Source organism: Ipomoea nil, unplaced genomic scaffold (assembly GCF_001879475.1).
Source record: "Ipomoea nil cultivar Tokyo-kokei standard unplaced genomic scaffold, Asagao_1.1 scaffold0818, whole genome shotgun sequence".
Classification (NCBI taxonomy): Eukaryota; Viridiplantae; Streptophyta; class Magnoliopsida; order Solanales; family Convolvulaceae; genus Ipomoea; species Ipomoea nil.
Genome location: NW_017617246.1, coordinates 129,318 through 142,595, shown reverse-complemented (window position 1 = coordinate 142,595; position 13,278 = coordinate 129,318). Strand labels below are relative to the sequence as shown.

The 13,278-nt window shown below is 38.5% G+C and overlaps 1 protein-coding gene across 1 annotated transcript; it reads left to right on the top strand.

Moving 5' to 3' along the window:
* The first annotated feature begins 2,214 nt into the window (after positions 1–2,214).
* On the top strand, positions 2,215–4,815 carry LOC109178371 (eukaryotic translation initiation factor 4B3-like). Its single transcript, XM_019328019.1, has 2 exons — positions 2,215–3,491; positions 4,362–4,815. Exons 1-2 carry the CDS (start codon positions 2,329–2,331, stop codon positions 4,432–4,434), a joined length of 1,236 nt encoding a protein of 411 aa, XP_019183564.1. The 5' UTR covers positions 2,215–2,328; the 3' UTR covers positions 4,435–4,815.
* The last annotated feature ends 8,463 nt before the right edge of the window (positions 4,816–13,278 follow it).

Below are 13,278 nucleotides of genomic sequence, written 5' to 3'. Positions count from 1 at the left end.
GTGAAATAGAGTCTTTGCAGTTGACTTCTCTCTTTACGGTTTTGAACTGATATATACTGTATTCCGTTTCAAAAATGATTTTGTATAACACTATCTATGCATGATACTTAACGCGTATTGATGGGTTACTAGCATTATTCGCTGACCGGGCGTTGTCCCATTTCTTTATGTGCTTTTCAGGTCCTGAGTAGTCGGCGAGCGCGTTAGAGATGGCTAGATTAGATCCCATGGATAAATTTAGAAGTGTTTTGGCCTGTGTGCCACTGATGTTTAAACATTACTTTAGATTGTTGTTTGATGTGGGTTTTTCCTGTGCGTTCACAATGGTGTGAACGTGGCATAACACTCCCTTTTCCCGGTTTTTTTTTTTTTTTTTTTTTTTTTTTTTTTTTTTTTTTTTTTTTTCTTATAATAGTACACTTCCGCTGTGCTATGCTTTATGTTTTGTGGTTAGTTTATCTTGCATATTTAAGTTTAAAATGACATGAAAATCGGGGGTGTTACAGATTAGACAACCTATTCTGGTTACCACCTTATGGTCTTTTTGTCGACTTGGATCACAAAATGGAGTTGATCAAATCCACACTCTCGAGTAATAATTGCGAGTTTCTCTCGTAACTTCAAAAGTATATTTCCTAAATGTAAATTCCCAAGAAGGCAAATTATGGTCCACACAGTGTTATGTGGACCATAACAAAAAGTACATTTTTAATATACTAACAGCACGTTTGGTTCACAGAATGAATTTTGAGGTAATAGGAATGCTATTCCATAAGGAATGGAATAGACAAGGAATAGAATATGAATTCTATTCTATTGTTTGGTTCGTGGAAGGAATAGACTTTAAGAATTATATTGCAGTGTTTGGTTGGTTTAAGGGATAGAATGAAATATGTTTCAAAATACATAAATACCCTTATAAAATATGTGGTGGTGTTGGTACGGTGTTGGTGGTGGCGGCGGCGATGGTGGTGGTGGTTGCGGTGGCGGTGGCAACAGTGGTGGCGGTGGTAGCAGTGGCGGCGGTGGTAGCAGTGCCAGCGGTGGTTGTGGTGGCAGTGGCGGTGGTGGTGGTGGTGGCGGTGGTGGGGTTGTGCCGTGGTGGTGGAAACGACAGTAGTGGTGGCGGTGGTAGGGTATTTTCGGTATTATAGTACTAAAGCTATTCCCAAATACTTGGGAATAGCTAATACCAGGGGGTCCCCTAGGAATGGCTATTCCCCCTGCAAAGGGAATATCAGCTCATTCCCGAAAACGCTATTACCTTGAAGTAAATGACAAAACAAACAATGGAATAGGTCTATTTCCGAGAACGGTATTTCATTCCCGACCTATTCCATGAACCAAACACGCCATAAATGTATATTATTTTTGTACTGAATGTATATTATACAATATAATGTACACTCAGTACAAAAATAATGTACATCTATACAAAAATATTATACTGTGTTGAGGCCAATAAAGAATTCAAACTCTATACCTTCATTATAATCAAACATGTGTTCTTTATACCTTCATTATAATCAAACATGTGTTCTGCCAACTAATATATCTCACTTCTTGTTAACCTTCATCTGTTTCTTTATACTAATACTAAAACTTGTACTATATATACATATATACATACAAAGATTATATATGGGGTGGGGGAGATGGGCAGCTGCCCCTGCCCCCCTTTGGCTCTGTCCATGATCATAAAATAGAATTTATCAAATGCACACTCTCGAATAATAACTGCGAATTTATCTCGTAACTTCAAAAATACATTTCTTAAATCTAAATTTTATCCTTTGCATGAATTAAATTCTTATTCTATTTACCAGGACTATATGGTTTAATGGTACCCAGATTGGACTTTCATTTGGAAGGTAATAGAGCTAGTAGCATTCAAAAAAAAAAATAATTCTTAATCTATTTATTCCGTATTCCGCTATTAATGAAATGAAATAACTCAGGATTATGCATACTTTTTTTACTCGTATAAAATTTTTTAATGTATTAATTATTTCTGAAAAGGTAATTTTATGCACACAGTCCTACCTTACCAATTGTGGAGTTGTGGTACACAACTGGCCAAGTGTTTCCCTAAAACCCAAAGGACACCCAACGCTAGTCAAATCCCTTTATATCACCCACTCATCTGCACCGTCCATTCCGTCCGACTCGAATCAGCATAAATCTTTGGTACGTTAATCAAAACCGTTGGATCAAATCCGCTATTCCTTTGTTTCATATAACACGGCCGATCTCTTCGCCTGCAATTAATCACAAAACCTACGGAAAGAGAAAGAGAGAGGGAGAGAGAGAGAGAAGAGGAACACAGACATGGCGGCAACTGTGAGCGCTTGGGCAAAACCTGGCGCCTGGGCTTTGGATTCCGAGGAGAACGAAGACGAGCTTCTGCAGCAGGGAAAGGAAGATGCCGCTAATGCCGGGGGACTCAACAACAAAGCCGCCAACGATGCGGGGCTTTCCGACTTCCCTTCCCTGGCTGCCGCCGCCGCCACCAAGACTAAGAAGAAGAAGCCTCAGATCTTGTCTTTACAGGAGTTCTCCAGTTATGGATCGGCTAAGCAGCCTCAATCCGTTGGGCTTACTCCCGAGGAGATCATGGCGCTCCCCACCGGCCCTCGCGAACGAACTGCTGAGGAGCTTGACCGGTCCAGGCTTGGCGGCGGTTTTAGATCCTACGGTTCTTCGTATGACAGGCCTGCTAGGGAAGAGTCGCGTAGGCCGAGGGACTCCAATCGGGACTTCGCTCCTTCTCGCGCTGACGAGACTGATGACTGGGGAGCAACGAAGAAATTTACAGCCGGTAACGGTTTTGAGAGAAGGGAAAGGGGGGAGAGAGGAGGGTTTTTCTCCGATTCGCAGTCAAGGGCTGACGATTCTGATAATTGGGCTGCGAAAAAGGCTTTCGTTCCATCCGAGGGGAGGAGGTTTGAAAGGAGAGGCAGTTTTGAGTCAAATGGCGGCGGTGGAGATTCAGATAACTGGAGCAAGAAGAAAGAAGAGGAAGGATGGAAATCGAGGTCTGAAGGGGGCGCATTTGATAGCTTAAGAGAGAAGAGACGTAGTAATGGAACGGATTCAGATTCTTGGGCAAAGAAAGCAGAGGAAGGAAATGGTGGTGGTAATCCTTCAAGGCCAAGGTTGAATTTGCAGCCAAGGACACTGCCCTTACCTGAAGGGCAGCAGAATGGGAATGGGAATGTGAATGTGATTGAAACTATCGTGAAACCCAAGGGGTCGGGGTCGAATCCCTTTGGGGATGCTAGGCCGAGGGAAGAAGTTCTCAAGGAGAAGGGGCAGGACTGGAAGGAGATTGACCAAAAGCTAGAGTCTGTAAAGATCAAGGAGGTTGTTGATGCTTCTTCTTCATTCAGAAAGAAGGGCTTTGGGAGTAGTAATGGCCGTTCCCGATCTCCAGAGAAGAGCTGGAGGAAGCCGGAGGGGAACGATGCTCCTCCTCGGCCTTCCAGTTCCAGGTTAGTGCCTTCTTTTCATTCTGATTTTATATATACTGATGATATTGTGATCAATTGCCTGCCATGTAGTTCATTTACTTAATTAATGTTCTAGTAATTTGAGTTATTTCTTTCATAATATTTGATTATTAGCTCATTTGCTTGTAAGTAATTGTATACTCTGTAGTTGCTGAATTGTATAGATAGTATTAGTAGTAGTATGCTCCAGGGCTTTATGGCTTACCGTAAAAAAATGTATTTGGAAACTATGTTTTCTTTACTTGAAAAAGCCCTATTTTCCTTCCAAATGTTGAAAGCTTATACTCCACCTCTTGTTTGGTTTATTATTGTATACTGAGAGAATATGTATGTTTGTGAATTGGGAGTTCTTGCTCTGATTGATCCCTTGTAGAGCCAAGTGTAGTGCTCAAACACCACCCCAAGTAGCAGTGGGCGGGCTTCTTTGGACTCATATATAACCCTAGTACTGTATTGTAACCAGCCAGCTTAGGCTTCATCTTGTGTGTACAGAGTTCATGTTGTTCCAGACATTCAAGTTTGCTTGTGCTTGTGTTTGTGGTTAGGCTTTATCAAGTTGCATTATTTTTACTGTGATTGCTTCTTCTATAACAAAGTGTCAGAGAAGGATGTTATTGTATTTAATTAGTATAAGTTATCTCTGCTTTCTTAATCTGAGCCCCATGTTTTAAGGGTAGTTGTTGGTATTTAAAATGTTGAATGGAGCTAGGGAGGGAGGGAGGGAGGGAGGGTGTGAATACTAATTTGCCTAGCTGATTTTTCCCCGAAGAAAAGAATTTCACTTTTGTACTTTGTTAAGTAGAGCTGCTAGAGATTGATTGATTTTGTTAATCATAACATCTTCTTATGTAGTGCTGGGGAAAAGCAGCAGCCTGTGGATGAAACTGGAGATGCTGAATGCGGACACAATGAGCAAGAAAATTAGTGTTACTATAAAGTTTTGAGACGGAAGACCAATGGATGATGTATTGCTTTGTTTCTGTGTTTTGCGTTCTTTATAATTTATATATACCTTTGTCTTGTCCCAAATTCATGTCGAGATTGAATCAATTTTGGTAGAACTACAAGTAGAAACCACTATTTCATGGCTACAAAAGCTTATCTTCTGTGGTTGTGGGTGGACTTGATTAATGATTTTGGATGGATTGATTGATTGGTCCCTTATTTAACTCAATTTTTAGGTTCATAGTTGAGTACATCAACTGTTTCCTTCCCCCCTCTAAAGACTTGTTCCTTTCTCCTTGCATAAACCACTACTCATACTTAGTAGCCTTCTTTTCTCTTATATTATGCAATTTTACCAAAATGATCAACAATCTTTGTTCATTCAGCTTTTTCCTCTGCCTCAATTTAATTCAAACATTGCATTGTTTACTTGCTGAGTCGATGTATGTTGTATGTCGCCCAAATGCTACAGAGGAAGAAGAAAGCTCAGAAACATGTCGCACCAAAAAATGCAAATTTGTGTTATTAAATATATTAGTATTTTCATTCGTGCGATGCACGGAATGGACTTGTTATAGTATATTAAAAATATTTGGGTTGTTATACAATTATTTAAAATTATAACATCCAATATTATATAGTGCAATTGAAGACATGGTTTGGATCGTTTATATTTGTTGATGCTATCATTGCTTGAATTCGAGCAAATAATTGTTCAAATTAATAGTTAATGTGTAGACGTATGTATGCGGTGGTGTAACTTTAAATATTTTATATATCATTGTTTAAAATTTTTATAAATTAGACAAATACACTCGTTCTCTAGCAACTTAGTTATAATAATCAATTATTATCTTTAATTCATTTGCATAGATAGAAATTTTGTTATTTTGAAAAAAAGAAAGATAATATCAACGATTGTATCTACAAATTATTGAATACCTCTTTGTAGACGAAATTGGTAGTCGCAACATAATCTTTTCCATCCTCGTTTAGAGCTAACACCTTCAGGCTATCAGGATGGGTGACCCGGGAGAAAGTCACACCTTCAGGTCGTCATGATGGGTGACTCGGTAGAAAGTCACGTACAATTGTCCGTGACTAAAGATCGATTTTCTTAGCAATAACCCAACGTGAGTTAGTGTTTGGCCTTGACTTTTGTTGATAGTCATGGCATATGCAAGCATCAACGGGAATTGTTTACGCTGGAACTTGAAGGGCAATCTCGTATCAGAAGTTGTGAGAGACAATTGGGTGATAAGAACTTTGGTTCCTTCATGTGTCACATTAACTATTCTTGCTTCGATAATGTGATCTGCCAATCTTGTGATGATGAGCCGTGTCCCGTTACAAATACTAAGAGAGTGGACTATGTTCCGCAATAACATAACAGGTGCACCGACCTTTAATGTCAATGAATGATTAGGAAGACCCGAAATCTCGAATTATTTAAGAATTGAGGAGTGTGTACTTCTGATAGATTTTCATTGTCTGATTTTGTCTTACACAAAGAGCCACAAATTAAATATGTTTGTCCTTCTGCAGTATTCATGTCGCACATGTACTGATTAATTTGATCAACGACATCTAAAGTCAGCGAGAGGATCGCTCGGCCTTCTAGCTGTGACTCATCAAGCATGTCATATCTTGAGCTTGGGAAGGTGCTTTCCACTATAGTTACTATGCGATCGTGTCCACACTACAACCACTGCAATCTCATCTCTGATGTCTGCAATTCATTTTGAAAACCAATAAACCGTCTGTCTATCTTCCTCTGAAGCTAAGGTCCGTAGTCTCAAGTTCTTTGTGTGCCTTAATACCTTGCAATTTGTCCACGGGTATGAAGAATTAATAGTTGCTCCGACAACTACTGGTCTTGTTGCTTTCGGAATAACATGTAGGATATGTCTAAAATTGCCGCCCAAAACTAATGTCTTTCCACCAAAAGCCTTTTCAGCACTACCAGTATGGCGAACCTCAATAGATCTCTCATTGTTTTGTCCAAAGCCTCAAAACAGTGTTTGTGCGTCATTAATGCTTCATCCCATATGATCAATTTGCTCATTATTATAAGCTCAACAAGGTCAATGCCTTGCGATATATTACACGTGGAATCTTCATTCAAAAAGAGTGGTATAGAAAATCTGGAATGCGCTATCCTGCCTCCTGGCAGGAGAAAATCTTCATTCCATTGGAAGCAACATTCAGAACAATATCTGTAACACCCCCGATTTTCAACATATTTAAAACTTAAATTCAAAGGTAAACATCTAATCATCAAGATAAATAACAGCGGAAACTTAATTAAAAATCGGAGAGATGTTATGCCACACCTATCTCAAACATAGGTGCACAGGCGAAAAACTATCAAGTCAACAAAACAGAAAACGTCTAGGTACACAGACCGCTAAACTAGGCTCACAGGCCAACAAAAGGTAACGTCTAAACATGATAGCTACTCTATCTAGCGTCCACATCTAGCACGCTCGACACCTACTCAAAACCTGTAAAATATGGGGATAACACCCGGTCAGCGAATATTGCTGGTAACCCATCAATACGCGTTAAAAACATATATAGATAGATATAATCAAAACCATTTGTAACGGGAATACAATATATATCATTTTAAAACCAACGAGAGAAGTCAACACCAAAGACTCATCAATCACTCTCAAAAGAAATGAGGATCACCATCCTCACAACAACAACAAGACTACAAACATGAAAGACAACACGACTCAGGATGCATTCTACTGATCACAAAGTAGAATACATCAAGACATGCTCATAAGCAAGGAATTCACAATCACACGGTGACAACTACATGTCACAGTGACAACTACATGTCACAAGTATTATAGTTCCAAGTTCCAACTTCCACAACCACCACTCCATGGTGATTGCACAGGCTAAAAGGGTAAAATTAGAAATAAAGTAAAAGTCTGGCATCCATCATAAAACTAAAAACATGAGGGGGAAATACGTCACCCCATAAGTCTACATCATCCTCAAACATAAAGTCAAAAGTCTAAAATCCATACATAAATCAGTCAAACTAGAGTTTAGATATCTCTATCTACGAGACTAATCTAACTCGACTTCTTCACACTGCTGGGCCCACCTGAAAGGGGTTTTGCAAGCAACACATAGACAAATAGGAAAACACCCGTTAGCACAAAGCTAAGTATAACCACACTCAACCCTGTAAAGCATTCTAGCATATACTTTGAAAACATTTGATTTCTTTATAGCAATAAGCTAATCTCAAATCATCTCTAGATTTATCACATTCTTTCTAGATGCTTGCACCCTATAATATCAGTTGGCATGCTTATATATGTATAAGACTGATTACGAAGATTCATCAACATATAGACTTCTCAAATAGCTTATCAAGCAATTCATGCTTATAGATAGGTTCATACTAAAAGACCATAAAATAGGTGTTCACATGCTTTCCCATTCTTATCACATAACTTGATAAGTAGAGCTTCTAATACAACAAGATAATCATGCTCAAAAGAATATCTTAAGTCAAACTTCTCGTTATACAATCCCTTACGATGCTCTATTCGCATACAATCACGTATAATATTATGATCATACTTCTTATGCAATCTAGTGCAATAATATATTCATACTCATATGCAATCTCGTGCAATAATATACTCATACTCATATGCAATCTCATGCAATAATATACTCATACTCATATGCAATCTCATGCAATAATATACTCATACTCATATGCAATCTAGTGCAATAATATACTCATACTCATATTCAATCTAGTGCAATAATATACTAATACTCATATGCAATCTAGTGCAATAATATACTCATACTCATATGCAATCTAGTGCAATAATATACTGATACTCATATGCAATCTAGTGCAATAATATACTCATAGTCATATGCAATCTCATTCAATAATATACCCATACACTCTTTTATAAATTAGAGTACTTTCAGTGGAGGTCTCTTTGTTACTTTCTCGAGTCTCTGTTGACTCTCTTTCTTTCTCTCGAGTCTTTATTGACTCTATTTCTTGAGTCTCTGTTGACTCTCTTTCTTTCTCTTATACTCGTAGACGGCTTAGGGTTTCACGGAAGTGTGAATTACCCCATCGGGAACCGCATAATTCCGACCCAATATCTCCTACCGTCTACGGAACCAATCTCGTGGTTCAAACTCTATGGAATCAGGAATCGAACTATTAGTGTGCACACCCCCTAACTAGGATTCCAAGCCCGGCGGGAAGTTTCCAACCTCGTACCGTGGGAATACGCCGCGTTACATATACTGGGACCTCAATGTCCATAAATATCTCCCGAGAGGACATAGTCCAAACGGTATCCTCCAAAACCTCACCAATATAGATAATACATAAATATATATCTCATGCATGCAAATACTCTACTACTACTACTCAATGCATCAAAGAATGATATACCACATGCTTATGGTTTTTGAAGGTATTCTCGGGCTCACGTTGGCCCCTTATGCATTTTTGAAAAATGACACATGTGAAAGGCCATAATGCTCTATAACATGCTTCTAAGTCATGTATAAAATAACATGAAGAATTCAAAATATAATGTCATACTCGATTTGCAAATAGGCAACTTCTATTCATTTCACTTCAACAAATATGCTTCTATTCTCTTGAATCAAATAATACGATTTAGTCATGCTTTCATAATAAATCATATTTTCAAATGATCATGCTTCTCTATTTAACACTCAAGTAGCCTCAGAAAGATCAAATAGGCAGTATAAATCTAATACAACTCACTTGCACATTTCTATAAACAATTTCAAAACAATTTCTATCATAACATGCTCATTTCTAAACCACATTCAACGATATCAAAGCCAAAACGTGCGCTGAGACGATCCCGAAGAGCCGAGCCACAAGGACCCGTAACACTCAGCCCGAAACGACACGTAGCTGAGCCACAAGGGCCCGACCACTACACGAGTAAACACCAACGGAGCACTCAAACACAAAACTTTAGCATTTCTACACATTTTTCTCGTTATAACAATGACTTCACAGAGTCAAAAAGAGATTGTGAAATCATGGAGTTATACACTTTGTAGATCAAAAGTTCTTGGTAAAATCTTTATAGGGATACATGGTATTTCCCAAAATATACGATGTTATTAACTAAGTATTTTTAGGAAAATAATAGAATAAGTTCCAAATATCTTTGTGATCGAATATATATCTCATACATAGTTATATATGTATATATATTCTCAAATTCAAGTATAACATTCCCCAAAACATATATACTCATATATATAATTCTTGAAATAGAGCTTTCTTGGCAAATCATAGCTTTTGGTAGATCAAAATCCTTCTCAACATATTTATGATTTTCTTAGGAAAATACTTTTATATATGAATAATCCTTCAAGCCTAAGTAATATAATATATATTCCAAGATAATTTTTTAAAGGTTGGAATATCTTAAGTGGATGAGGCTTGGATTATTAAACAATGGATGGATTAGGGGTTTGAATTCCACCTTAAACAAATTTTCCAAAGCAATTAAACACTAGAATCTAAAATTAAGCATTAATGCTCGACACAAAAATTGAACCTAGGACCTCTCGCTTCCTGAATGAAGCTCAAACCAATAGCCTACCACAAACCATAATGACAAATTTTGTCAAGATCCATCCCTATGGTCCGTGACACCAGCGGGCCATGGTGGCGGATCTTGCCTAGATTCGTCCCATGGTCCGTGGATCTCCGAGAACTGGGTTCTGCAACTCTCTGTTCTCTTAACAACACATATCATTTCAAAAACTTACATTTCATCATTTTAGGCATCCAAAACACATATATATAAACACATTTGAATAACTAAAACACATATCTTAGGGCAAAATATTAGATTTTGGAATCCATGGGTTATACCTTGAGCACCCTTGATCTAGCCAACACCATTACTAAGCTCTTCTTCTTCACCCTTCATCTTCCTTCTCCAAACCAAAACATAGCAACAACTTCACCATTTGCACTCACAAGCACACAAACAAACCCACATAAATACATCATCTTATCAACTTAAACTAGAGAATGGAATGGAAGAAGAGAGGAGGAAGCTTACCGAATCTTGGACCTAGGTTTTTGTAAGATGAAGCTTCAAAGATGAAGGAGGAAAATATATCAAAGAGAGAGAGAGAGCTTCAAGAGAGAGATGAGAGATGAGTGCTACTGATTTCTTTAGAGTGAATAGTGTCACAAGGGAAAAACTACCTCTTATACTTAGGGTTTGGGGGTAAAAATGTAAAATAAAATTGTAGGGTTCACCTTGCATCATGAACCATAGTCTAGAAAGATGATTTTTGAATAAATTGGGATCAAAATGTATTTTTCCAAAAAGATTTCCAAACAAACACTTGGTTTAGATTTTTCCCGGTCTCACTCCGATTGGTTTCTCAGTTTAAATCTTGGTACGCGAAGTACCCGAAAATTTAGGAATTTCGAATTAGATAAATTTTGGTGTCGAATTAATTTAAAATGTGACTAAAATGATTTATTTAACCACCAATTGATCGCAAAAATTTTTACGGAGTGAAAAATGGGTATTTCGGAATTTCTTAAAATTTGGATTTATGAAATTAAATTTTGGGTTGTTACAAGACCTCTGCCCGTGGGTACGTACCTGTACTCCAAAATATCCCTTCGGGGATTTTCAACAACAAGGCCAAGTTCAAGTCCAAAACACCCAAAAAATCTCACACACAACAACAATATGACTTGAACCCAAGAAATAGCCAAGCAATGGCATTCAAGAACCCTAAGAACAAGCTCTAAACATGCATCACCACAAGATAATGCATCAAATCTCACAAATCAACACAAGAATCACAAGTTGAAGCCAAGAATCATCATATAAGTAAGAAAATAGGTTTTGTAAAGCATGGTTTACCTTTGTAGCCTAACAACTTCCTATTTAGACCCTTAAAAGCCTTTCCTAGAGCTCCTCTTCCACACCAACTTCTTACACATAACAAAACATAACAAAGATCCTAACTTTAGAAAAAGACACCTAAAAGGAGGTTAGAAACACCAAAGAGCTAAGGATCTTACCCTTTCCTATGCTCAAGATGAAGAAAGTAGGAATCTTGGAAGAAAATCTTGCAAGACTTGGATGCTCAATTTCTAGCTTGGAGAAGAAGCTAAATCATTTTAGAGAGAGGCTAGAGTTTTTGTGTTTTAGGTTGAAGGGTGAATGAAATGAACGAGTCTTGCTAGGTTAGCTTGAATCACAATCCTTAGGTAAAAAGACATTCCTACCCTTACTAATGTTGGAAAGACAAGGGAACAAGGGCACAACTCAAGAAGCACAAGGTACAACCCTTTGACTTAAGTGACTAGTCAAAATCTAGTCCCTCGACTATTAAATTTTAGGATTTTTGGAAATAGATTAGCGAGGAAACTTAGATTAATTATTCAATTAATCATCGATTAGTGTTTGGATTTACGGGGTGTCACATCCTCTCCTCCTAACAAGAAGCTTCGTCCCCGAAGCTTGGGCACGACAAGTTCAAACAAACGGGTAGCAACGAATCAACAATGTGACAAGAGGAAAGCAAAATACCATTAAACAAGACTTCAAAGATCCAAAAGGTGTAAGATTTTCAAGAATCAAGAAATGCAAGGTTTCAAAAGTCACAAAAGATGTTTCTCAAGCAACACAAACACTAACACCACCTTACGGACAGCTAGAAACCTTCTACACCAAGCCTATACTCAGAATAACTAGATTTTAACAAAGCAAAACAACTGGACTAACTACTCAAACAACAAGCTAGCAACCAAGGCAAACAAGAGAAAACAACTAAGCACAGCCAACAAACACAACAACTAACCAGCAAACAAACAAACGAGAGAAGAAACGAGCTTACCCCAAACTCCGGCCTAGGAGGAATCATCCTCCGAGTCCTCGGCATCCTCGTCCGAATCCTCTTCAGCTCCACCACGACTAGAACCAGCCTCCAACCTATCTAACCTCTGATTGACAGTAACAAACTGAGCTTTCATGAAAGAGAAGCCTTCCTCAATCATCCGATTTTGCTGTCGAAGGAGGGTCACCACCCGTTCCTCGTGTGTCATGGCATCATGCTCTTTCTTGGTCCTCACTTCCTTCCTCCTTACGTTCTCTTCGCTTTCGGAGTCGCTCTCCTCGACTTCCTCTGCTTCTCCTCCTTCTTCTTCCTCTTCTCTCTCTTCTTCGCCTTCCTTCTCAGCATCTCCACCTAAGCTCTGCACCGCTAGGTTCAACTTTCCAACAGGAATCTCAAGCTCTTCCACTAACGAACTCCTCTCAGCAGGGGCTTTCCTTGCGACCTCTTCAAGAGTGATGTAGTCACCATCATCTAACTGAAACAGATTGCAACTACGGAGATTTGTGGCATCCAGAACCATCTTGCCCACCGACTTGGGCACAAAACCTTCAACACTCACCCCCTTCTTAAAAAAGATCCAACTTAAAACCATGCCATAAGGAAAACTCTTTCGATTATGATCTCTACAGTAAACCATATGTTGCAACATCAACGAAGGAAAGTTGAACTTCACCTTGTATTTCAGACAATAAGCAAATGTGCACTCCAATTTACCCAACAAATGGCTCTTATTGTTGTTAGGCAACAGACAATCAGAAACGAGCATTACCAAAATCTTTTGCTCGGCAGAAAGCCAGTTCCTCTCTGGCCTCGTGGCCTGGGTGAACCCACTAGTTCTTCCCAACAGATAACTCAGGTAATTCCGATAACTCATGCTGCTTGTCTCAATCTA

Excerpts from the sequence above, each read along its gene's own strand:
- LOC109178371 (XM_019328019.1), top strand. The coding sequence starts at position 2,329 with ATGGCGGCAACTGTGAGCGCTTGGGCAAAACCTGGCGCCTGGGCTTTG. Across the intron at positions 3,492-4,361 it reads CCTCGGCCTTCCAGTTCCAG|TGCTGGGGAAAAGCAGCAGC; the intron begins GTTAGTGCCTTC and ends CTTCTTATGTAG.